The sequence below is a fragment of the Hypomesus nipponensis genome, chromosome 13 (genome assembly GCF_054491055.1).
Source record: "Hypomesus nipponensis isolate SF chromosome 13, ASM5449105v1, whole genome shotgun sequence".
In the NCBI taxonomy this organism is placed as follows: Eukaryota; Metazoa; Chordata; class Actinopteri; order Osmeriformes; family Osmeridae; genus Hypomesus; species Hypomesus nipponensis.
The window spans coordinates 18,562,095-18,589,017 of NC_140373.1; the positions used below are offsets into that span (position 1 = coordinate 18,562,095).

A 26,923-nucleotide genomic window follows, 5' to 3' on the forward strand; every position below is an offset into this window, starting at 1 on the left:
TACAGTTCACGAAATGTCAAAATATGTTCTATTTAAAATATACTCAATTGTGTTAATTGATTTAATTCAGTGTTGTACATGAGGATAATGAGCTTGGGGAAAATGCAATTAATCACACCATAGGGTGCGATTATTATTATTATTATTACAATTTGTTATCGATTCCCAGCCCGATAAAATAGGCTATGTACTGTGGGTCATAGCCTACTACACTTTGATGATTAACTTTTGTCGTCAATCTTCCAAAATGTCTCAGTTGGTTTGTGATGTAGGCTATGGGTTTGTGTCTCTTCTGCTTGATTGTAGGCAATGACAGCTCGTCTATCTCGCTCTTTTTCACATTTATACATTTAGCAGACGCTTTTATCCAAAGCAACTTCCAAGAGAGAGTTTTACAAAAGTGCATAAGTCACTGATCATAACAACGAGATAGCCACAAACATTGCGGGTAGCCAAACATGAAGCATGCATTGTAAAACCAAATAAGTCCCAAAGGGAAGAACAATAAGAGCACGTAGTTAGACAAGTTACAATTAAACAGCAAGAACCTCAAAAGTGTAAGAGTGTACCTGTGGAAAAACCAAGCAACAATAATATATTTCACAGCGAGTACAATCATTTTAAGATAGTTACAACAAACCAGCAAGAATTGGTTCTCTCAATAAGAGTCATTGTGATCCTGGAGGGAACTAATATCAGGTCCAGCCAATCATTCCTAAGTGCCGTTGTAATTCCGGAACAAGTGCGTCTTAAGCCTTTTCTTGAAAGTGGGGAGACAGTCAGTGTCCCTGATGGAGGTTGGGAGTTGATTCCACCATTGGGGGGCCAGACAGGAATAGATGTGTTGTGTCTGGGCGCTCTTGAGCGGTGGGACCACCAGACGGTTGTCAGAAGAAGACCGTAGGTGGCGGGTGGGGGTGTAAGGCTGGAGGAGACTTGATGTAGTTGGATGCAGTCCCGTTCACCGCTCGGAACGTCAGTACCAGAGTCTTGAATCTGATACGGCCGTGATGGGAAGCCAAAGGAGGGAGATGAGGAGCTGTCTAACATGGAAGCGTATGGGTAGATTGAAGACCAGACGGGCTGCTGCGTTCTGAATCCTCTGGAGAGGGCGGGTTGCACATGCTGGGAGACAGGCGAGCAGCGAGTTGCAGTAGTCCAACTTTGAGAGGACAAGTGCTTGGACTAGCAGCTGGGTGGAATGCTCAGACAGGTATCTCCTGATCTTCCAGATGTTGCAGAGCAGTGTTTCTCAAACTCTTTCAGACCAAGGGTTAGCTTAGCCAATAAAAAAAAAACTTGCAGACCATCTAACTAAATAGTATATCCCTGGGACAACATGCCAACTTGGCGCCATACAATTGTTAGCAGCACATGATTTTCGCGGGTGGGCACTCCTTTTTTACATAGCGGTAGGCTAGTTATAGATATGATGAGTTTCTAGTTGGCCACAACAGCGCTTAAGGTATTGTGAAAGAAAATTCTAGCTGGACTGTAGATTTGAATAGTCGAAGATGGCGGTTTCAATACAATTTATTTAGACTATACAATTACATATGATTAAACAAAGCTTTGCTGATCAGTCATTACGAAGGGTGCGCTAGTCACAAATTGTTCGCAAGAGTGATAGAGAACTATCACACATGCGCAGCCTTATATAAACTTTAGATCAAATGGCATTCTACAAGGTCAATCAATCAATGTAGCAAACTCTGTGATTGGCTAACTCAACTTAGTGACAGCTTGAAACAATACATCTCCACATCAATTGTCTCACTGTTCTTTGATGTGGCATCTCTCTCCAGGGTATAAGATAATAAAGCCCTAGGAGTTGGCCAGCCAAATGGTCAACTGTCCTTTGTGTGGTCATCTTCAAACAATACTTTTAATTAACACAAACAATGAAACAGGACACAGTCCTTCTATAGCCAAAGTTCAGAGCAACTGCCTCTATAGCCCCTTACACTGAGCAGACAGAAGGCCATATAAGATGCTTCACCCATCCCCCAGAGTAAAATGCCCACAGAGCCATCAGCACCTCACATTCCTTTGAACTAAACTTAATTATCTTCCCTTCCTGTCTCTTACCAATGAACATAGAAGCTTATAGATTTTATACACATACATCTATGCATATGACCAAAATTTCTACAACAGTATATATATATAGAAAAATGTATATGTAGGGCACTGAGGGAAGTCAACAAACAAGTTGCAGTTTGGGATCCACCCTTTTATTACAGTGTATTTAATAATAAAATAAAGTTACTAGAAAATAACTTAAATCCAACCTCAGCACACCCCCACCAGTCGTGCTGGTATTCCCAAGTCCCAAATAATAATAACAAAGTCCAGATTGCCGCAACGCTCTCAACCCTTTCGGCTGCTTGGTCTGTCGCCGCTCGCTGCGTGTGGGTCTCCCTTGTCCGCAAAACCCACTGTTACAGCGTTCCACCGTCATTCACTGCACCGAGGGAACAAACATACACAGGTTATAAGCCATTTAGAACATCACCACTCCCCCACAATCATAAAAATTGACGCAAGTTTTATATAGCACAGCTTACTCAACCATCATCCTCTGACTTAGTGGGAAGAATGGCACTGCTTCTGCTGAGACATGAGCCGAGTGATGTCTGGCTCCAGACTGGAGAGTTTCAGTCTCATATTTGACTCCACGTTGATCCGGTTGCGTTGCTTTGTTTTCAGGCCAACAAGTGTGGAAAATCCAGCTTCACAGTTGTAGGTGGTTGGAAGCGGCATAAACACTTTAAGAGCCGAGCCAGCCAGCTCAGGATGCTCAAGTTGGACATGGACCCAAAAGTCTGTCAAACATTTCTCTCTGAAAGTCGCCTTCACAGTCCCATCTGATGTGATTTCCACAAGGCTGTCAGCCTCTCTGGGTGGACGCATGGAGCAGACATGTTTGATGTGTTCTTTGTCTCCGAATGGACTTCTGATCCCTCATGCCCTGCATCTAACTCTGGGAAATATCTTCCCAACTGCGAGTGAAGGTCTTGCAGATGTTCCTTGAAGGCTGCAACAGTGTCGCCATCCAGCTGCTCTTCCGTGGTAAGAAGAAAATCTGCGAGTGTCGGAAAACTGTTATATTCCTGGCCTTCGAGACGGCCACACCACAATTCCATCTTGAAGTGTGCAGTGTTTTGTTTTTTTCTGGACATTGAAGACTGTGACAGCTTTTCCTTGCAGTGGTAAGTTCACAGCATTGAGAGTGCTGAAAACATCAGCCGGGTAAGCCAACTTTGCCAGCCACTGAAAATCTTGCACTTGGTCATACACTTTATCACTAGGATGGAGGAATAACATCACCTCGTCGTGCAGTTCAAATAAACGGGTGAGGACTTTCCACGCGACAGCCAGCGAACTTCAGTATGAAAAATATGTTTTTTATGTTCGCTTCCCATTTCTTCACACAACACTTTAAAAAGATGTGAGTTCAGAACTTTGGCTTTGATTGTGTAAACCATTTTCACAGACTGGTCCAGTACTGCCTTGAGACACGGGGGCATCCTCTTGACAGCCAGCTGTTCTCTGTGAATGCAACAATGTGTTGCCGTGGCCAATGGTGATACTGCGCGTACTCGCCCTGTTAGTCCTCTATGTTTTCCATTCATCGCAGTTGCACCGTCTGTACAAATGCCAACGTATCTTGTCCAGTCCAGGTCATTCTGTGTAATGAAATTGTTGAGTGAGTCAAAAATAGCTTCTCCTGTTGTGTTGGTCAGGAGGGAACGACAAAAAAGAAAATCATAATGCACTTCTCCTGCATATATGTACCTTACATAAGAGAGCAGATTTGCTTCATTCCTAATGTGGGTGAACTTGTCCAGTTGTAGAGAAAAGAACTGGCTTTGGCGTATGCATGTCAACAGCTGATCTTCAAAGTTTTGAGCCATAGATTCTATTCACTGCTGGACTGTGTCATTAGACAGCGGTAGGCTATTTCGTGAACTATATCACCTGCTTTTTTTCCTCCTAACAAAAGCTCAGCTATGTGCTTCGCAGCTGGTTTAACACATTTTTCACCAAGCGAATGAGATTTACCCAGTTTTGCCATCATCAGGGATATGTCGTATGAAGCCTCTGTAGTCAACTCATTTTCTCCAGCTAAAAAAAACTGTGAGGGCTCCTTCTTCATCTGTTTCTTCAGTTCATCCCGTTTTCTCTCAAAAATTCCTATAGGTTTCTCCATGTACTCCTTGTGCTTTCTCTCAAAATACCGCTTGAGCTTAGCAGGTTTCATGCATTCATTTGCTAACGATTCATACCACAAAACACAATGTGGTTTAGGATCCTCTTTGTCCCCAGTCCCAAAAAAATCCAAATTGTATGTACTCTTTGTGGTATTTTCTTTTCACTTTAGCAGTGGATTTTTCTTTTTTGTAATTCAATTTTTTTTTTTTTTTTTGACACACAATGCAACATAACAATGACATAAGTATCCATGTTTTCTCCAACTACCATATTACACAAGGACATTGTTACAAAGCACAAACACAAAACAAAAACAAACCCCCCAAAAACAGCGATACAGATCACAATACCTCCTCCTCCCATGACACATACCATGATATACAGTACATTAGGTCTATCTTAACATCCTTCCTACTTATCCCCCATCCTTAATATATGTCAGGAAACTGTCCCACATAGCAGAGAACTTTGACACAGAATCTCCAACCTTGGCCAGCATTAGTTCATAAGAGGCTGTACTCGTCATGAGCTCAATCCAGTCCTTATAACATGGCGCACTTGTAATCTTCCATTTCCTTAGAATAACTTTGGTTGCGTTAAGGGAGCCCGCGAGAGCTAGCCCCAACTGTGCCTTTGAAAGTCAGAGGGAACGACAGACACAGCTGCGTGTCATCAGCGTAGCAGTGGTAGGAGAAGCCATGGGAGGTGATGATTGGTCCAAGCAAGGTGGTGTACAGGGAGAAGAGGAGGGGTCCAAGGACGGAGCCCTGTGGGACACCAGTGGAGAGTTGGCGGGGGCCTGACACTTTGCCTCCCCAGGAGACTTCGTAGGATCTTCCTGACAGGTAGGATGAGATCCACCGAAGTGCAGTACCCGTGATGCCCATCTGAGAGAGTCTGGCGAGCAAGATTTGATGGTTAACCAAATCAAACGCTGCAGAAAGGTCCAGCAGAATGATGACGGATGACCTCAAAGCCGCTCTGGCAAACAGTAGGGCAGTGGTGACTGAAAGGAGGGCGGTTTCTGTGGAGTGGCCGGTCTTGAAGCCCAATTGGTTGGGGTCAAGCACGTTGTTCTGAGAGAGAAAGTTTGACTGTTGGTTAGATACAGCGCATTCTCTGGCCTGTTTGAAGGCAGAGGGGAAAGTGTCGGAAGTAAGAAGAGTTAAAGACATGGAGAAGAACATTTATGATGGAGGGAGAGATGGTTTGAAAGCGAGAGGAGGAGACTGGATCAAGGGGACAGGAGGTGGGTCGATGAGAGAGAATGAGGTTAGAGATCTGCCTCTTACAGGGGAGAGAAAGAGTTTAGACATTTAGTTGGGTCAGTCATAGAGGGTGAGTGGGTAGGAAAGGTGGGTTCAGGGAACCGACTGCTAATGTCAGCAACTTTTTTCTCAAAGGAGAAGTCGTCTGCTGTCAGGGTGGGGGAGGGGGGTTAAGAAGGTTGGAGAAGGTGGAGAAAAGTTTGTGAGGGTTTGAGGCAGAGTTAATTTTGTTTAGAAAGTAGTGGGTTTTAGCATCAGTTATGCGGGCAGAGAAGGATTTGAGAAGGGATTGATACTTTACCAAGGTCCAGAGCGTCTTTGGACTTGCGCCATCTCCTCCCAGCTGCCCAAAGGATGGACCGTTCTTCACAAATAACATTTGTGAGCCACGGGCAGGAGGGACAAGATCGCGTGGGCCTGGTTGACAGGGGACAGAGAGTGTCGAGTGATGCAGCTGTAGTGAGGTCAGCAAGACCACACAGAGCCAACATCTTGCCACACCTGAAGAGTGATTTAATCACATCAGACAAACCTAATCAGCCCTTGTGACATCCTCAGTATGCTGATTACCCACCAAACGCCGATGCAAAGGAACCATAGAATTGGGGGGGGACCTTCCCAATCTCAACCCTCCTGCTAGCTTGCAAGCTTCAGAGGGCTTCCTTGAGACAACACGTCTCCAGCAACCATTTGCTATCCGTTTTGGCGGCAGTTGAACAAAGAACATACCTTAATCAGAACTTTTGAGGAAAGTTTCTTCAGACTTCACCTTTACCACGAGAGTACAAGGTGGAGAATTATGAGAGGGATATTTGTGTCATGTTTGTTACTTTGTTTTAATGTTGTGTTCACTGAAATCTTGATTCTAGTAACTACTCCTTCTTCCTGAAAGATAACCATGTCATTCTTGGTATCTACACAAAGCTCTCATAATAAAACAATCATTCAACTATATTTTGTAACTGTACAGAACAATATTTGAATGATCTTTGGAACCAGCCAGAGACCAGATCACACCTTTGGTAGGTGTGAAGGAAGGAGGGGGGGGAGTTGACAACCCAGCTTCCCCCAATCAACGTCTGACCCCAGACAGGTCCTCCCTTGAACTCTGAACTGTATAAATATCTGAGATGACCATCAATCTCGAACTCCAGCGAAACCAACCATGGTATGAACGCCATCGGGATTGGCGTTCCAAAGGAAATCCCTAAGCTTCTCCTGAGATTCAACTTTATAGTGATCGCGACACTATCTGGAGGTTTCAACAGAACAACCCAAAAACGCAATTATCATTGCGACTTGATTGAGGTCCCGCAGACTCAGCCACATGACCCAGCAGTGCAGCCGCGCTTTCACTTCCGATTCTTCAAATGGACCTTTGGCGCAAACCGCCCTCAACCTCATTGATCAACCCCTGATCCAACGTAACTATGGCTAACGCTCTTTCGTCCCAGACATGGCATTGGCGTGAGCTCTGTTTATGATTTGTAAGGATGTAATCATTGACTTACCATTTCTGTCTTTCTTTAAGTTAGACCATTTCATTCTGTTCATTGAAACCAATAACTCATATCAAACTCATAATCTAAGTTGTTCATAAGATCTGTTTACCTTACTTGAATAAATTCATTGTACAGATATTTTGACGTGCGTGTTCACTGATGTTACGATTGGCTCTACACTTAGAACGAATTCATTCCTAAAGATGAGACTAATTATTACATGTTAAATATAGGATTCCCTAATGTCCTAAACCAATATTAGGGTGGTGCCCCGAACTCTATGATAAATTAAGTATTTCTATTTTAACACGACGAGACCCCGCTACACAGTTAATGTGGATAACGGTGTTAGTGGCAGTGTCGGTGGGGCTCTACTGTTTAGAAACAACTAATAGCCTGTTATGCACAGTCAACGCCATCATCATTCAGGGTTTTCATTTTAAAATGTTGTAATTTTTAGAATTGATGAGTTTTTATCGGGGTAAACACATGGTTGGCCGTTTGTTGCCAGCGTAGTGAAGTTGGGTGAAAGTGATCGGCTATAGCCTAAAACTAACACAATTCAAGCTCCATTATATGTTTGTTTATCCAAATATATCATATCATGTAATATACACATCATAATGGAGGTGCCTGGATGGCACCCTGTTACAGTAGGTTCTTTACTTTTTTTTTTGCATTTTTCACTATTTTCATTGTTTTTTCCCTGAACACGGCTGTAGTTGTACTTTGCTGGACTGTGAACTTATATCATCTGATACTTTTGGTTTTAGTTTTCAACGAGTTTGATCAGTATAGATCGTTTAGATTATTTTAGCATTTTTCAAGGTGAAGCGTGTATTTGAACGAGAGAGGGTACAATTTCTGGGGAAATTGTAGGGTGTGCTTGCTTGCTTCAGTTGCAAGTGGGTCCGTTTTCCCTTCTAGTGATATTTTCAAGCATTTAGCCTACTCATATTGCATAATTCATTAAGAACACCCTTGAAACAAGGAACCCCCTTTGAAACAAGCTACTGTAACAACGTTGTCACTGGCAGTGTTTCAGATGGAATTGCGATTCAAATAGTACCGTCTGCTAACTGAAAATAAGCCCCCCAAAGCGTAAATAAGTTTGATATTAATTTAGGGGGACATGGCTAATTCAAAAGCAGTTTGCTAGAGGCAAGCAAGCTGCCGTTGCTATCCACACTCCACTGATTGTTTGAAAGCGCAGGAAATTAGAACGTTTCTTTTGTAAGAGATAATTAAGCAATAAGCCCCAAGAGGCCGTGGTTTGCGCTGATTTTAGAACAGGTAAGGGGAGTTGTCAGGCACGACGCAAAGCGGAGTTTTCGCCAGTTTTGTTTCGCCATGAAGGGGCTTATTTCCCCGCTAATGACCGGCGTTCTATACATTATCCCGCTTATTACACGGCTACTTGCCAACAAAAATAACTTAACACAGTGTGTCTTTTTACCATTCGTATTGATCAGCAGAGAAATAGTTTGCCAAAGACGTTGAACTTCATAGACCTTGAGCATTATTTAGGCTTCAAATCAGCTGACGTCGCTAAGCAACAGAGTACCCTGGGGTTGAAAAGTTACCGGACGACTTGCGGAGTGCTACAAAAGACGTGAATCCGAGGCAAAAAGGCCACTTCCCTTGACAGCGGTCAAATATGCATAACATGCATTCTACAGCATTAAGAACAGCCGTGTAATAAGACATAATAATGTTTAGCCATAGCTGTGGCATTGAAGACTGTACAGTAGCTACACTGCCAGTTGGCGAGCCGACTCTGTGGCTAACGTCAAAACAAGACGCAGTCTCACTCAAATTCCAAGTTTTACACAAAACACAGACTATGCTGACCTGCTGGCTGTCTTCGCAATCGCCATATCTTTAACACTGCTGTCCATTTAGATGTAGAATTGACCCTGGTACAAAATTAAGAAAATACTCACCACACGCAGATCGACAGTTGACTGAGTGTCAACACTGTTGACAACATTGCTTCCGCAATCGTCAATGGAGGCTGACGGGGCTCTCACATAGCAAACAAATCAAAGTTTTTACAGCAACTTACATTAAAATCTCACCACCTGGCTGTTTTCGCAATAGTCATATCGTCATAACATTTCCCTCTTTCTGTTTTTTTTGTGTAAAAATGAACTAAAAAATTAGCTACAAAAAATACTACTATGACGATTTCTAGCATGGCTGCCGCCTAAAAGGCTAGGCGGTCTCACGGGTGACCCGCACTCGCTCAAATTTCAAAGACTTTCACGACCTAAATCAAAAATCCGAGATCACAGTTCCACTCTAAATCGCTTTCTCTACAAAGCCAAATGGTTGTGATTTTTTGTGGGTGGTATTTTTCACTCGTAATCCAAGCTCCAATTTGCGAGCTAGAAAGCCTATCACGTTGTATCCATGCGTCGTTGCTAACGGTTGTTGACGTGGTGACGTAGCTAGCACAGGTTACCCTTCGTAAGACACTTTATCCCCACAAAAACGTTGTAACCTCCTTAACTGTGCAATGGAACGTAAATCCAAATTCAAGCAACGCAATCGAGACCAAGACAAACATTTTGACACAGCCGTTGTCAGTGTAGTCCAAATATTGACTGAGCCTTAGGGGGGGCGAAAAGAAACAATAAATAATATATATGTGAGATAATAATGGTTTGTGCTCGCCGAAGGCAAGCACACCCCAATTACAATAGGTGCCTCGCAGCTTCGCTGCTTGGCCCATAATAAATAAATAAATAAATATATATGTGAGATAACAATGGTTTGTGCTCGCCAAAGGCAAGCACACCCCAATAATGCTGTGCTACTCTAGAGAGACGCTCCTAAGATGCCAGGCTGCGAGCACTCCCCTGCTCCATATTTCTGTGGAGATACGAAGGCACAGAAGATGTACCAGAGCTGGAGTGAGACGTGAAAGAGAGACAACGGCACTATGTCGGGACACACTTGGGCATTCAAAGAGTGTCCATAGACAGCAACACCCCTCCGATACCATCGCCCGGTTCAGAAAGTGGCCCTATTGTAACTTCTGCCTTCTGGAAGACACTACAGATCTATGCGAGCTGGAACGACGCGCCTCAATAACAGCTTCTTCCCCTCTGCTATCAGACTCCTGAACTCCCAAAGCTGACCTGGGGCCTTGTGTATAAACGATTGCGCAGCTTTCATACCAGAAGATGGTCACCTTTCCTTTATAAATAACAAACAATGTGAGATTGACCGCACGTGAACGAGCCACTGACCCCGCCTTGCCTCCTCCCATAAATGAATATACAGATGGTCTATAAATGAGCTTCTGAGGTCATTTCTTTGTCTGAATTAAAATGGCTAAACACTCAAAAAAGAAACATTTCACAGACTGTGAGATCGAGGTTCTAACAACAGAGGTGGAGGTGAGAAAATTTGTCCTGTTTGGCGCCGAAAGGAAAAAAGTCTGGGACACACTGGCTGCACACCGCTGCAATTGGCTGCCAAGCGCCTGGAAGCGCAGCCCTTTTCCTTTTGGCGCCCATGTTATCAAATCGGACCGGCCACGCAGGCTGTGAAACGCTGCAAGGAGCCGTGATCGGCTTGCACTCTGCAGCTATCGTTTCGTTAGCTAGTTACTCGCGAGCCGCTTGCGAATTCGGCTGCAGGAAGATAAAATACACTATATTATAGACTATCCACTACAGTATATATAAAGATGCACTAACCACCTTGAACAAAACCATCCGTCTTATAAGGAAATGTTTTTCCAACATTACAGAAAATGTGGGTGCGGGTGTTTGATGGTGTCTCAGGTCCGGTGCTAGAGATTATAAACACATCCCTTAAAACTGGCGTTTTCCCAGATGCCTTAAAAACAGCTGTTGTAAAGCCCCTATTAACAGTGGATAACAGTATACACTTGCAAATTACAGACCAATATCAAACCTCCCATTTATAAGTAAAGTATTGCAAAAGATAGTATTAGTCCAATTAAATTATTTTCTTGAAGAAAATAACATATTGGAAGTCTCTCAGGTTTCAGGAAATATGACAGTACTGAAACTGCTCTCACCAAAATAATTAGCGACCTCAGACTAAACTCTGATGCAAATAAAGATCCTGTTAGATCTTAATGCAGCATTTGATACGATTGATCACAACATGCTAATCAATAGACTGGAAAAGCTTATTGGTTTCACGGATAGTGTATTGAACTGGATGAAATTATATTTTAGAGGAAGGAGGTTTTATGTTTGTTTAGGAGACCATAGGTCTAAGAAACATTAGAACTGCTACGGGGTTGCTCAAGGATGTTGCTTCGGTCCATTACTTTTTTCTCTTTATATGTTACCACTCAGTGACATAATCAGATAACATGATATAGATTTCCATAGCTATACACACAACTATATATCTTCTTAATCCAACGATGCAACAGTCATAAATTCCATTACCAACTGCTTGTCGGCAATCTTAAATCTTAACTTTCTTAAATTAAATGAAGACAAAACTAAAGTCCTACTATGTGTTCCCAAATTCAAAAGAGAGATGCTAACTAATAATCTAGGAGGTTTTACCCCCTGACTTAAACCAGAGGTGACAAGTGTCGGTGTAATCTTGGACTCACATTTTAATTTCAACTCTCACATTCATAAAGTGACCAAAACAGCTTTCTTTCACCTCGGATATAGCAAAAGTACGCCCATTCATAGACCAAAAGGATGCAGAGAAGTTTTATATCCAGCCGGATGGACTACTGTAACACACTTTTCACTGGTCTTCCCAAGAAAACCACTGAAAGACTACAGCCCATTCAAAACTCTGCAGCTAGATTATTAACCAAAACTAAAAGGAGCTACTTTACACTGGCTCCCTGTTACCTTCAGAATTGACTTTAAGGTCATTTCCCTCACATACAAAGCTCTAAACAGACAAGGAATTAGCTACATTGCCAACTCTCTTATTAACTACACACCACCTAGAACACTGCGATCATCAGATGCAGACCTATTAGAGGTCACCGGAAGCGGTCACCAGAAGTCAGTTATATTTGTATTTATATTGGGAAACCACAAAGACTGTGGCTCGAGATACCGCAAAGACTGCAGCTTGTTTATATTGGGAAACCACAAAGACTGTGGCTCGAGATACCGCAAAGACTGCAGCCTGTTTATATTGGGAAACCACAAAGACTGTGGCTCGAGATACCGCAAAGACTGCAGCTTGTTTATATTGGGAAACCACAAAGACTGTGGCTCGAGATACCGCAAAGACTGGCTTGTGTGTTTTGGATTCCCGCAAAGACTGCGGCCTGTGTTTTTGCTGAGTTATATTTATATTGGGAAACCACAAAGACTGTGGCTCGAGATACCGCAAAGAATGTGGCCTGTGTTCAGAAGGGTTTAATACTTTTTATTTTATTTTTATCGATTTTATGTAAAGCACCTTGAGCTTCAGTTCTTGTATGAAATGTGCTATATAAATAAAGTATTATTATATTAGAGGACCCACATGTTTAGTACACCATATTTCACCTGTAGAAAGGCTGATCACCTTTTTTCATGTTTGCTAAGGTGCAGCAAAGAAGACAAGAATTGGAGCAGGTGCTGGGAATACGGCTCACTTGAGCCTTCACAATCATAGATCGGCATGTCATCCACAGAAATGGAACCGGCTAGGATCTTAATGTTTACTCACATCCTGACACACCAAAAGACACCAATGGGTTATAATAGCTGAGGTGTAGGGTCAAATTTAAGCCTTTCCTCGCACACAGTATGTAACATAATAAATTTAGATCTGCTGTTTCTTTATCTCATTTTGTCTACTGTCCACCTCCAGATCCAAAGTGTGTCCACAGCTGAGGGGTCAGCCAAGCCCCTATATAGATTTCACGAAGGGAAAATGGGACATCCGCGATGCTGTTGAATCACTGCATCAATAAAGAAGGGGGCTGTGCCCTCATTTAGTTTGACATGGCCTATCTGAATTGGAAAAAATCATCACAAAAACATTTAGCTTGAAATTAACACCTAACTAACACACAACTTACATTTTCACAGCCATGTCCAATTTAGATATTTTCATCCTTTGCCATTGTGCAGTGTAGCAAATGCAAATATCTTGTTAGTTTCTTTGTAAATATTGCACGTGAATGTGTCACTGTGCAGGTAGTTGCATTGTTCAGGCCTAAAAAAAAATAAAAAATACTTTTACTGTCAAGTTAGCTAGTTGTTCTCTTAATATAATCAAAGTTACATTTTTGGGGGAAGTTTCAACATGTTAAATATGTCTGTGCACACCAAAGAAAGGTGAACAAAGGTATTTACCCATCGTTGTTTCTGACAGGCTTGCTGGTCTCAGCCTGAATAATCTAGCCAATATGTCTTGCACTGTATCTCCCAAAATGTCAAAGTTCATCCCAAATTTCTGGTATTTATTCAAGGTCAATTTGCATGGGAGCCATGTCTTTAATGTTTTTCCCTTTCTTCAGACAAACTTTTTGGTTATTTTGTACTTTATTACTTGTTTCAAATGTTTTGTAGCATTGTCCTTAATATGTTGCTTAAATTGTTTTGAAACGTGTTTGAAACAGCCCTGTAAGTTGTTTAAATGAGAGTCATTTTGGAAGTGGTTAAGATAATCTTTCAAACCAATACCTACATTCTGTTTGATTGTTAAAAGTAGGAATACTAGAATCAGTTTTGGACAGGGCACACAGGAAATCTAAATTCTGTAAGGAAACCAGACCATGTGCTTACTGTTTAAGAGTATTTTTATATTTACCCCTTGAATGTTGTATGGATGTTGGATGTTTGTGTTTTTCACTGTCTGTATGCCATATAAGGGTGTACTTAAAAAAGGAATACATTTCATTTAAAATGGCTTAACAACACCACACAGGTTTAATAACCAATGTTGGCATAGTAAATCTCCCATAACTTGATGAAAATGTATGATTTGTACAAGCATTGTGACCAACACGTAACTTTAGTTACATGTTGAGCAGAGTAATTCTTTGTTGTTGATCTTGAAATGGTGTAATGGTGTTTTTTATTCATACACCAAAATTGAGTGTACCGCTTGCTAAACTGGGAAGAGTGTGGCGTGAAGTTGCATACAATTTCTGGGTGTTTTTTTGGTGGGGCTAATCAACACAAAGAGTTGAACTAATGAAGTGATTATCATTAAATTTGAATTTGTTATTGTTGAAACATGAATTCATACCATAGTAACTTACTTAACAAAGCAAAAAGTGGTTGTATTAAATTATCATTTTGTCAGATACATTTTAATAATCAAAAAAGCTTTTACTGGATTAAGATCTCCAAATGCTCAGTAACATTCCAAGTAAAAGTTTCAGCCAGTGCCAAAATTGTTGCCTTGACAGTGGTGGTGCTTATGTCACAGGAAATTTCTAGCTGAAACACTTTAAACATATTTTGCTTGTTTTATATTTTTAATCAAAAGCTTTCATATTTTATCAATTTGTAAATGTGGTATATTCTGAAAATTAAACCTACTTTAAAATCATTGTTCTTGCTTTTGTGTTTTTAGAAACTAACCTTTGTAAAATGAATATCTTATTAATATCAATATTTATCTATTATGATGAAAATATATCCAACTGAAGGCTATGGAACCGCTGGTCCTGGCTCATTTAAAAACCCTGGGACGACATATCTTTACTCCCTATATTTTACTGACCTTTACTAGGCACGACAGTCATCTACTGTAGCCTACCTGCAAATTCAGGTTGACCTGCTACACAGGTCCCACTCTCACCAGGTCAGGCCTTGTAATATTGTGAGGATCTCTGTGCTGTCAACACTCTTGTATCTGGGAGTCACCTCCTTGTGTATTTATTTACGTAGGGTGAATTCGGGTAATCTGGGACATTTTGTGCATGCATTTTCTCATAGAGCTTCCTGATTGACTCATGCCCTGCCCCTGCCCCTTTCTGTGACACCACACCAGTTCACCCTATCCATTTATTCTATAAATCTTTTTGCAACACCCGCCCAATTGGTTGCAGTCATAGACTTACATACAGGTTGCAGTGGCCTACTGAACAATTTGAAGATGGCTGACAACTGCCAGTTAAATTGCACAAAATTAGTTATTTAATAACACCTAACTTTTGGGGTGAATTTTCCTTTTAGCAGCAGGGAGATGTGTAGGGCTTTCTTCACCGTCCTTCGTGAAACAGGGGTGAGAATATAGTTTAGGGTTTTCTGGTTGTTTGGTTTCTTTTCCGACTTTGTAGGACCGACCGTACACTCCCTAACGGTAGGAGACGGCAATGCACCTCATAAACGTTCAATTGTGCAATCTGACACAAACTCAAAAGAAGAAGATTTCCGCCATACCGGAAGCTAAAGATTTCAACATGGCGTTGGACGGAATGGACCATGTAAGTCATTTTCTGTTGTAAATTCTAAATTCTTAGAGTTAAACAATTTGATTGAATAGCTAAACATGAATAATTAACAAAAAAACAAGATTTTCTTTAAATTGGTGCTCGTAACATGTTTGGTTTTTGTGTCTAGTGTGAGGATAGTGAACATGACAATGGATCCTGACGGTTTGCTGTCTCATTGTAGCTTGACTAAGCTAAACAGCTAGCACTAGCTAGTTCTAGTACTACTGTAAGCGTTCTAGCTAGCTACAGTAGCTAAACATTGTTGTGTTACTGGATGGTTGTTACTAACTTTCTAACTTTCATGCATGATTGTGGATTATTGTGATCTTCATAGTAGTTTGGTAAATTGGTAGCCTAAATGTTAAAGCCAAACTAGCTCTAAGTTAGGGACGAAAAACAAGTTTGAGAGAAATGCGGGTTTTAGTCATTCCCAGGGAAACCATGTATAATGTAACTAGCTCTACTATAAAGTACAGATATTACTCTAGCTATATAACAAAAAAACAAAAACAGTTCTGTTTTAAAAGGTATTAAGTTTACTTCTGTCGAATTTAGATTCAGATGGGTACCTAACGTCGTCATCCGTATTCATTTAAGCGAAAAAACTCTTTAAAATGATAATAATAATAAAAATCCCTAAACAATGTACAACTTATTTAAAAATGTCCATGTAGTCTATAGACAACTCAAACGCTGCATTAATTCCAAGATGCTATTAAACGACAGGGAAAACTGTCTAACTAGTAGCATAGCTAAAACATGGTGTTGGTGTGTGCTTTCTGTTACATTTTCATAAACGAAAAGCTGCATCTGTCTAGTCTTAAATATGCCTAAGGATACAGGTACAATCTATGACCAAGGGTCTCCACGCCAATATTATTGCAGTGAGGGTTAACAACACTTTCATTACCCCCCCCCCCCCCCCATATTTTTATATAATAATAATAACAATAAAAATAAACGTTCTTATTTTAAATGTAAATGTGTTAATTTATCTTCCTAAAACCCACTAGAGGACACTAAAGGATATTTAAAAGGATATTTTCAAAACTTTCTGCTGGGGGAACATGCCCCCAGACCCCCCCTAGCTTTGCTGGGTCATAGGAAAAATAATACGTTTTATCTAGGGGAACCTAGATTCGCCCCTGGTTAACAACTTACCTACGAAGTACCTATTTCTAAGTAAACACAGGTAAAAATATGTTATAAATAATCATAAGGTGAAAGATAGACACCTAAAGAACACCTACATGAACTGGGTTGTTAAAATGTTTGCCCGTGTCACCTCAGGAGTACCATCTATGGTAGTTATTTCTCTCACAGATAAGTGTAACCTTATTTGGACATTTTGGTGATAACTGATATAATGCTGATAGGGTACAGAATTTGGTGTTTAAAAATAATTTGTCAATGGAAACTATTTTATATAGTGTACTTTGGGTCTTTCAACATCACACACCCACCTCCAGGTGACCCAACCAGGCTGATCCAATCCCAGATCAAGTGTCCAGTTGGCTACTTAGGACTGTGGGATTCGCAGAGCTGTCAAATCAAATCAAAATGTATTTGTATAGCCCTTTTTACAACCAAGATCACAGAGGGCTTCACATACACCCATAGAACTTCCCCTCAACCAACCTAAACCCTCTAGGAAGACAAGGAAAAACTTGAGAATAATTTTTTTTGAAGAAACCTTGGGAGGAGCAATTCAGAGAGGGATCCCCTCCTCCAGAAATGGTTGGTGAAAGAGAGGAGCAGAACACAGGCTTAACATAGTCATACAGCAGGGAAGTGTCAATGGGTGTTGAAACACAAAAAATAAGAGAGGAGAGCAGGAATTAGAGTGCCAGGAGCAGCTAACAATTACAGTAATATTAGAGTGAGATCCCCACCGGTCAAGTGTTCATAAAAAGAACAGCCAAATTAGTTCACTTTAAACTCTGTGGACCTGATTTTTATTGGCAGATGGAGATGGAGGACAATAAAGGTGGTTCTGGTCTCAGGCAGTATTATCTTTCCAAAATTGAGGAGTTGCAGGTGAGTTAACAGGTTTTCCAAAACATTTTGCACAGCAAAAACGTAACTCTTGAGATGAGAAACTTCCCTTGTGTCTCCATTCTGTAGTTGACCGTGAATGACAAGAGCCAGAATCTGAGACGTCTGCAGGCCCAGCGGAATGAGCTTAATGCAAAAGGTGTGCATTATATATACTCCATTGTTTAGATTGGTTTTGAAGTGAAAAAAGAAAAAACATAATAGCTACCAATTGCTTATTTAAGGTCAAAAGGACTAATGTATAACAAACCAATCGGTCTTGTGTAATATGTTTCCAGTGCGCCTGCTTCGTGAGGAGTTGCAGCTGCTACAGGAACAAGGATCCTATGTGGGAGAGGTAGTGAGGGCAATGGACAAGAAGAAAGTGTTAGTCAAAGTGAGCATTTTTTTTGTGGCTACTTATTGTGCAAACTATTTTTCATTGTGCACAATTCACCAATCTGACTACGGTTTTGTCCATTTTAGGTGCATCCAGAGGGAAAGTTTGTTGTTGATGTGGATAAGAACATTGACATCAATGATGTAAGTATGTGTTCTTGGGAAAACCTGCTAGATTTAGGTAGTTCTTCAATTATTACTTGAAATTATCAAGCTGTATAAAATAATGTGGAGAATCTGTGAATGTTTTTTTTGCTTTGTTATTTTGATGTTGTCAAGAAGAAACTAAACTGTGTTTAACAAAATATTTATAACAATTTCATGTTTTTTTGTTGTTGTTTTTTTTTATCACACAAGGTTACCCCAAATTGCCGTGTGGCTCTACGCAATGATAGTTACACCCTTCACAAGATCCTGCCAAATAAAGTTGACCCTCTGGTGTCACTCATGATGGTAGAAAAGGTGCCTGACTCCACCTACGAGATGATCGGTGGCCTTGACAAGCAAATCAAAGAGATCAAGGAAGTGATAGAACTGCCAGTCAAGCACCCAGAGCTCTTTGAGGCACTGGGTATTGCACAGCCAAAGGTGGGTAACTGGGCCAGGCAGTCACTGCATTTCCATGATGGTATCAATTCGAATCAAGCCTTATTCGGACAATGCTATTTTTTGGGGCAACTGCTATTATCCTAATATATATGGCAGTGAATAAACAGAATCATTGGCCGAAAGCATGTCATATCCCAGTACGATACGTGGCGCTGTTTTCATTACAACTAGAGGTGATACAGCCCTTTCCGCTTAACCTCTTCACCGCTACCAACAACATCAACATTTCGAGAAAGACGGAGAGCAAGGTGAAGCTACGTCCCTCTACATTTCGTGCATGATGACAATAGGAGTACTGCGAATGCTCGCTTTGTTTGTGTGTTTCTGCATGACCGGCTCCCGGCAGCAAAAACTTATCGTCTCTTTTGACTTCAGGTCATGACCTGGGAGGGAGGGAGGGATCTCAAGCATGCTCAAAGACGCAGAGTCCAGTTAGTAGCCCAATTCACCGTTTACATGCATGCAATGTTCTAATTGTCAACTGACTCGAGTTATCTCGAGATGACGGTCGGACCGCAATTATTCAAACTAAGGCGTTTACAAGAAAGGGATCATTCTATTTCAGTCCAAATAAGCCAGTAATTCGAATCCATGTAACCACAGTGAGTGAGTTCTAAGCTTTGCATTTTGTGTGTTATACATTGTTGGTTCCACAAAAAAGTTAAATTGGCATAATTTGGTCTACAACAATAATGGATTTTTGGGAAAATATAACACTTTTTGTTAATGTCCCTGCCTTATGGCCCGAAAAGTCCTTATGCCCATTGAAGTAATTCTATTGAATACTTGATTCCATAGACTGTAATCAGAGCTTGACAGTAGGTTTTTTAGACAATTGTCCTTCAGAAACCCCACCACCACCACCACCGAGTTGAGCCCTACAGTTGTTTGAATTATAAACAGGTTTTCTGACATTTTGTAAGTATTGGAAATAAGTTAAATAATAACATGACAAAAGTGGCCCAGATTAAAACAGAAGTTGTGGAACTGAAAGGTGAATGATTTGTACATCTGTGTGTTTGTGTGTCCAGGGTGTGCTGTTGTACGGGCCTCCTGGCACAGGGAAGACTCTGCTGGCCAGAGCTGTGGCTCACCACACTGACTGCACCTTCATCAGGGTGTCTGGCTCTGAGCTGGTGCAGAAGTTCATTGGCGAGGGTAAGTCACTAATTCACAATTAAGGCAGGCAACCTGCATTGTTATTGTGATTGAAGGTACCTCATACCTCACGTAAACATCTTTGATACCAAAAGACTAGATACATATTGTGTGCCTTCACTACTTTCTGCCCAGGTGCCCGCATGGTAAGGGAGCTGTTTGTGATGGCCCGGGAGCATGCACCCTCCATCATTTTCATGGACGAAATTGACTCGATTGGCTCCTCGCGCTTAGAGGGTGGCTCTGGGGGTGACAGTGAGGTACAGAGGACTATGCTGGAGCTTCTGAACCAGCTGGATGGCTTTGAGGCCACTAAGAACATTAAGGTGCGTACACACACGGGGCCTGTCGTTCCATGTAAGGAGGAATGTGAGTGAACATGGAGCAGTATATGGGGGATGGTGGAACAGAAATGGACATATTATTTGATACACCTTGCTATAAAGGCAAAATCACACATCATGGCTTACTATAAACAGGGTTCCCGCGTGGTCTTAAAAAGTCAAAAATTCGGAACTTTAAATTCAAGGCCTTAAAACGTCTTAAAAACAGCCCGATTTGAATCTGAGGTCTTAAATTTAATTTAGTCAGGTCTAAAAAAGGTACCCTCGTTCATTTCCAGAAACGCTGGCCGCGGAAAGTTATTACAAAGTAGCATAAAAAGTATTGTGTTGTAGCCAGTGTTGGGGGTAACACGTTACAAAGTACATACAAAGTAACGTGTTACCGTAATCAGATTACATTTGTCTGTAACGCATTACTGTTTAACTTCAGTAATTCCATTAGTTACTAATAAATAAATAAAATTACTGCGTTACTTGCATTACTGCATATCGGCAGGAGAAAAATAAAACGTACGTATGTTTGCGGAACACTCGTCAATTGACTAAGCCCCATTGTTCGAAAGGCGAAACAAGAATGGCAGAGTCGCTTAGGACGTCTTTTGAGGGATGGAGGTATGCACATTGCTTCATATTAATTGCGCAAAAGGACAAACGCGTAACTGTACAATGTATATTGTGCCCAACCAAAAACACCTCTCCACCGCCGCGAACACAACCTCTAATCTGTCAAAGCATCTTGAAAGGCAACATGCTAACTCAAGACTAGTAGCTAAAGATCCCCGGACCCTGAGTGACACTGACGCCGATAAAAGGTTGGCGTTGCCATTGTTGCCGACACCAGCCAAGCAGCCATGACTTGACTTTCAACAGCAGGTTACCAAAAAAGAGAAACTGGCTTAGGTTGATGTTCACAACTTTTTATATTTTTGTAAATGCTGGTTTTTCAACTGTGTTTAATGGCTGCATTTCTTTGGCTGTATAGCGAGTTACGCTATCCGTGAGTGTGCGCCATTTTGTGCTGTCACGTTTATATTTGCACTGTGGGAAAAGGCGTATGTAACATATACCTGTATGGAAGACCCCTTTCCAGCTCTAGCTGCAGTTGTTGTTCACAGGTTGAACAACTGGGTGGGATATGTTTTAGGTAAGATGATAGGTTAGTTGCCTCTTTTCGTTTCCACTGTTTTCAAACAGTAGACATACCGGCTTGTTCACGTTAATTGCCTCTTATCTCATTCGGCTTGAAGACTAAATGTTCCCACACCGGAGCTGAAGATTGCGGCTTTAAAACCAAGTCAATTTTTACTTGTTCTCAATGCTCGAAGTGGGCCGGTACTCACCGGTACGCAGTACCGGCACCTCTACATTTTACTCTTAAGCGTACCGCCACCTTTTCTTGCGTGCCGGTACGCTAGATTCTAAAAAGTTATCTAGACAGCATCAACTGATGCCTGAGTAAAACAGATTTTTCAAACCTATAAACTAAACGACTTTCGTTTGTAAGTAGCCTAATTGTTAGCCTGGCTTCAGAAAGGCACTAAAAGAACGCGTGTGCCAGAGCCAGACACGTCAACAGAGGTCCAAGTCCAACCAGAAACATCGGGTAGGCTATCATGAGCTTCAAACTTGTTTAAATATATACATTCAGGCCCTATGTATGGCTGCGGGAACTAGGAGGGTGCTGCAGCACCCCCTGACAGCACGAGAATTAAAAATGATATGACTTAAAAATCCACCACTGCGGAATAGCCCCGCAGTAGCGGATAACAATGGAAAACGAGGATAAGGAACGTAAGTGTTGGGCTGAAAAATAAAGAGAAAAAAGACATAACTTTCACTAGACAAGGTTTTACCAATTAAAAAACAGCCATTTTTATTTTACACAAGGCTCAAAAAACTATTTTGCGCTCAAATAAAGGCCAAAAAAGTTGGCCTTTAAGTATCGAATTCCCAAACTAGCATCACATCAAACACAGATTATGCATGCATTAGCAGGCAGCTGTGGTGGCATATGCCTATAGCTATACGGGGGCCGGTTCTGGTGGGCTGGTCGGGATAAAAGTCCAGCGCCTATTTTTACTCCCAGTCCGTCCCTGCCGCCCCACAACATTAAGCCACCCCCCTGATAAAATTTGTTCCCGAGGCTTTTTTTTTTCAGCAATCCAAGTTTAGTTTTTCACTGTAGAAATCTCAAATTCCATAATGATTTGCCAATGCAAGAGAGTACCGGCACCTTTTTTTCTCCACTTCAAGCACTGCTTGTTTTTCCTAACTAGCTGTAGATGTCATGAAACAGAACACTTTATAACACAGTGGGTTCACGCCTTCTCTTCACCTGTCGGTGTGTGTGGAGACGCTAGTCCCGCCTACGCTTTCGACACAGAAAGCAGACAAGATGACTGAGGCAGCGGGATCGATTAAAATGTTGGTGACATTCGTTTTTATGTAAAAATGTATACAATAATTTTTTTATTATAAAAATGATCCGTTGATTTTCTGCCGTAACGGCAAATAAAGCAAAATCACGGAATAAACTGGACATTTGGTGCGAAGAAACCAGTGCAGGGCTCCCACTAATACATCGTTTATGTTTTTCATGCATTTGTTTTCATATTATAGGCTATATATTATTAGAAACTTGTTTTCATGCTGGTCGTATCATTTGATTTTAGTTACCCGCCACACCTTTAAGACCAGTCTGTAAAAATGTCTTACATGAAACCGGTTCGTGGCGCAAAAAAGGTGATGTAGCTGATGTAGGCCTTAAATTTCAATCTTTATGGTCTTAAAATGTCAAATGTCTTAAATTTGACTTACTGAAACCTGCAGAAACCCTTTATGAATTAAAGGATTGTAGACCAGCTGAGTCAGACATTGCAGCAGACACGGCCCTGATTATATTGTATGCACATTTTGTATATTGGATGTGTTATTTGAATGAAGTTTGTGTTATAGGTGTTTTATTTGCTACTATAGAGTGACACTTGGATAGTGAAATACTTGAGACTCTGAGAAAGATGAGACTCTGATCAACAACGTTGCAACAATTAAATAAATAGCTAAATAAGATACAAATACTATTAAAGATCCTGTAAAAGTGGAATTAAAAATGAGTTTCAAGTTCACCACATCACAGAATAATGTTTTATTAACTACCCATCCAAATTCGAATGAAAAAAAACAGACAAGTATGTTAAATAAGGCTTTGAAATTGTAAGCAAATCTGCAGTCTTTTCTGTTCAAGACTGGGGGGGGCGTGTCGCCTGAAGGAGCTGAAGCTTGGCCCCCTCGCTGGAAGGCGCCGCCTCTCAAGTAATCTACCTACGACCCAGATAATGGATGCTACGTCAAGCCGAACAAAACTGTATAAAATTATAATGTATTTGTTCAATGAGTGAAACATACGGATGCATATAAATGAAATATTCCCCTGAGCTGTAACACAGGAGTAAACATTTACAGCAGAGACAGCAGACAGTGAGCTCTCCAACTACTTCTAGTACATTAGCTACCATTTCACCAAAATACCATAATTCTATAATAATATAAACTAATAATTAGTTTGCAATAATTATAGCAAAGATACTTCTGGAAAAGTGATCTAGTATAATTATAACAAGCACACAGAATTGAGTGATGAACTGCTGGCGGCGGTGGATGGTCCAGGTGCGACCGGAGGATGAATGGCTGGGGGGCGATGCTCGGTACGGCTCCGCGCTGCAAGAGAAGCCGTTTGTTAGTGAACCCCGTCTGTCTCTGGTCCATGTTTAAACTGTCCGCTGTGAAATGGTCACTGGCGCAGAGGCGGCTGTTGGAGTTTATCCGAAGCTTTCCATGAGCGTTGCTCTTCACAACATCTATCCACCTATTTTTCCTTTCATTATCAACAGGGAACTTAAATGGCGTTGCAGCGCAGCTGGAGTTCTTGCATCCAGGGAAGATGCAGTTGTGGGTGGTGGGAGACATCCTGAAGCTAGCTAGCTAGCTGATGTAAGCTACAATAACAGTACAGCAGGAGGAGCCATTCAGTGATCTGACGTAGATGGGACAAAATGACGTAGATAGGGCATTTATTGGCTCCGCTCATTACAACCTGATCTGAAAACGGAAGAGAAACTGTTCTTTGGTCTAACTCCACATTTCAGTGCGACAACGTTTTAGCCCTTTACACATGCTTTCAGGAACTAATTTTTACACGTATATAAAGTACTTAGAAGCAAAACATGGAATTTACTTTACAGGATCTTTAACATTTCAAGGTAACTAAATCAACTAAAATTATAAATGCATTTAAAGGAAAATAATGTGTGTTGTGTAAATTGTGCATAGGGACTTGAACAACAACAAAGGGCAGAGACATACATCACATTAAATAATTATCATAGGAAGCACTGCTAGCGAAACAAGAAAAAGTCATTGTTAATGGCAAGCATTACACCTGAGGTAAATCAAGACTGTGCTTAACAATGACATCACAGTGCACATAGCTAGGTTAGCAGTAGCCTTTTGGACATAAACCTGCCTGCTAGTAAATGTCTCAATGCTAAGCTAACTAGTGGGGCATATGTAGGAAAAGCAGAACTTAATAGTTTATTATTGATTTCCGTTGACCTCCGTCATTATTTGATATAAATGTAGTTGAATCGTTTGTAACTATTGTGATTGCTTAATTTTATTTATTTTGAAAAGTAATTAAATTATTAATTTATGAATGAATTAACGTAACATCTGTAATGTTACCTGATGCTGGACCTGATGTTAGTTTCCTCCAGGATCACAATGACTCTTAATGAGACTTGTTGCTCTTGTTGGTTATATGTAAAGGTTTTTAAAATTCTTGTACTTGCTGTGAACTATTTTACTGTTGATTGTTTTTTCTACAGGTACACTCTTGCAGTTTCATGTTGTTTAACTGCATGCTCTTATGGTTCTTCCCTATGGCACTTGTTTGTTTTTTTACAATGTCTGCTTCATGTTTTGGCTGCTCGCAATGTTTGGGGCCATGTCGTTGTTATGATCAGTGACCTATGCTCTTTTGTAAAGCTCTCTCTTGGAGGGCGCATTGGATAAAAGCATCTGCCAAATGCATAAATGTAATGTTTGTTATTATCACTTAATTGTCCTTTAGGTCATTATGGCCACCAACCGCATTGATATTCTGGACTCCGCTCTTCTGAGACCTGGACGCATTGACAGGAAGATTGAGTTCCCCCCTCCTAATGAGGAGGTTGGTACAGTCCAGACTTTTTTATTTTATTTTGGATTTATATTGTAATGCAGTATCTAATAAAATTGGCTTGTGTATATGTATTCAGTTCTATGAATCATAGCAGGTATAATGGTTTTCATGACTCCATGTTATTTCTCTGTCCCCCTCCTAGGCCCGACTGGACATTCTGAAGATCCACTCTCGTAAAATGAATTTGACTCGAGGTATCAACCTGAGGAAGATCGCTGAACTCATGCCAGGAGCCTCTGGGGCTGAAGTTAAGGTACGATGCTGGAAAACTGTTAGTATTGGACGATACTGGGGACGAGACCAAGTAGGATAAAAAACAACAATACACAATTTCCTGTCTCACTGTGTTGGTGTTTCTTAGGGGGTGTGCACAGAGTCTGGGATGTATGCCCTCAGAGAAAGGAGAGTGCATGTCACCCAAGAGGATTTTGAGATGGCTGTTGCAAAGGTTTGTCTCTTGTTCATTATATTTTAACAGGCTGGGATGAATTTTCCTAACTGGTGTAGTGATCTTCTAAAACACTTGACTGGTGATGTAGAAGGTGAACTGTGTGCAAAGTAGTGGTCTAAATGAACACCACAGGAACTACTGGCTATTTTGACCATGTTTTAAATTATAGTACAATGCCTAAATAGGCGCTCTGTTCTTTCTCATTGGTGTATCAGAAGCCAATTTGCTTGATAATATAGGAATATGTCTGGGATGTCTGATTGTTATGTGCAAAATGTTATAATAATTTTTATCTCACACGTACCGACTAATAACTACACTCATGTTGTATGTGCTGCAGGTGATGCAGAAGGACAGTGAGAAGAACATGTCTATCAAGAAACTGTGGAAGTAAATACCTTGGGTCAATTTCAGCTCAGTGCTCATGACCTTTGTCGCCAAGTCTCTCAAACCTGTATATTTTTCTTCTTTTGATTTATGTACCTAGATTCATTCTAAAATAAATGTCTGTACTGAGAATCAGTGACCTTGCATTCCATTTTATTTTGTTTTAAAATAAAGTTGAGCCTACATAGCACTTTATTCAGTAACAATTGTATTGGGGCACCCTATGAACCCCAGAGAGCAGGTTTGTCACATCTGGTTCACACTTCAGTGGCTTGGAGGGTTATTGAGAAATCTGCTGGTGGTACATATTGATATGCCGTGCCGGTCCTAGCACATTTGGCGCCCTAGGCCCACCAAGAGCGCAAATTGGGGGTTTCCTGTTCCGTTCGTCATTTTACAGATACCCCTTGGCTGTGATTGGTCCGTATTAAGAACCACTTGTCAGGGGCGGGGTTGTCATGATCAACAAGACGAACAGAATCCTTTGACTGCCATTGCTGTAAGTTTCCAATTCATATTTCAGCTAAACAGTACATGTAAATCAGCATCTGAATTAAAATGTGACAAGAAATGGGCAGTGTAGTTGCTGAAAATGTGCTTGTTTTATTGATGAAACGGCTAATTTGTAAATTTACTCTTGACTTTTCAATAACCTAGCTAGCATCGCCGTGCAGCGCCACCTACTTTTCTGGCAGTGAATTGTTTTCAGCACCCACAGCCTTCGGACTACTATAAATTCACGATGGAAAACCAGGCTAAGAAACGTAAGGGTGGGGCTGAAAAATGTTGACAAAAAAACATTACCTTCACTGGACAAGGTTTTACCAATCGAAAAATGGCTGTTTATTTTACACAAAGCTAAAAAACTATTTTGAAAATAGTGCTGCTGCCAAAGAATAATGCACCTAATACT

General features: G+C 41.0%; 2 protein-coding genes across 3 annotated transcripts in view; both read left to right on the forward strand.

The window, feature by feature from the left end:
- The window catches only part of smarcd2 (SWI/SNF related BAF chromatin remodeling complex subunit D2), an 83,352-nt gene extending 68,852 nt beyond the window's left edge, over nucleotides 1-14,500 (forward strand). For both annotated transcript variants that reach the window (XM_084669807.1, XM_084669806.1), the window contains exon 13: nucleotides 12,541-14,500. Coding sequence is in view for 1 of the 2 variants with exons in the window: in XM_084669806.1 (XP_084525932.1) it covers nucleotides 12,541-12,594 (54 nt within the window). In the remaining variant the exon portion in view is untranslated. The remainder of the gene's footprint in view (nucleotides 1-12,540) is intronic.
- Nucleotides 14,501-15,254: 754 nt separating this feature from the next.
- On the forward strand, nucleotides 15,255-26,142 carry psmc5 (proteasome 26S subunit, ATPase 5). The gene is made up of 12 exons (XM_084669895.1): nucleotides 15,255-15,380; nucleotides 17,355-17,426; nucleotides 17,514-17,583; nucleotides 17,723-17,820; nucleotides 17,910-17,966; nucleotides 18,180-18,410; nucleotides 19,463-19,589; nucleotides 19,725-19,915; nucleotides 25,062-25,160; nucleotides 25,315-25,425; nucleotides 25,534-25,620; nucleotides 25,964-26,142. The coding sequence occupies exons 1-12, from the start codon at nucleotides 15,270-15,272 to the stop codon at nucleotides 26,015-26,017; spliced, it is 1,308 nt and encodes a 435-aa protein (XP_084526021.1). The 5' UTR covers nucleotides 15,255-15,269; the 3' UTR covers nucleotides 26,018-26,142.
- Nucleotides 26,143-26,923: the final 781 nt, after the last annotated feature.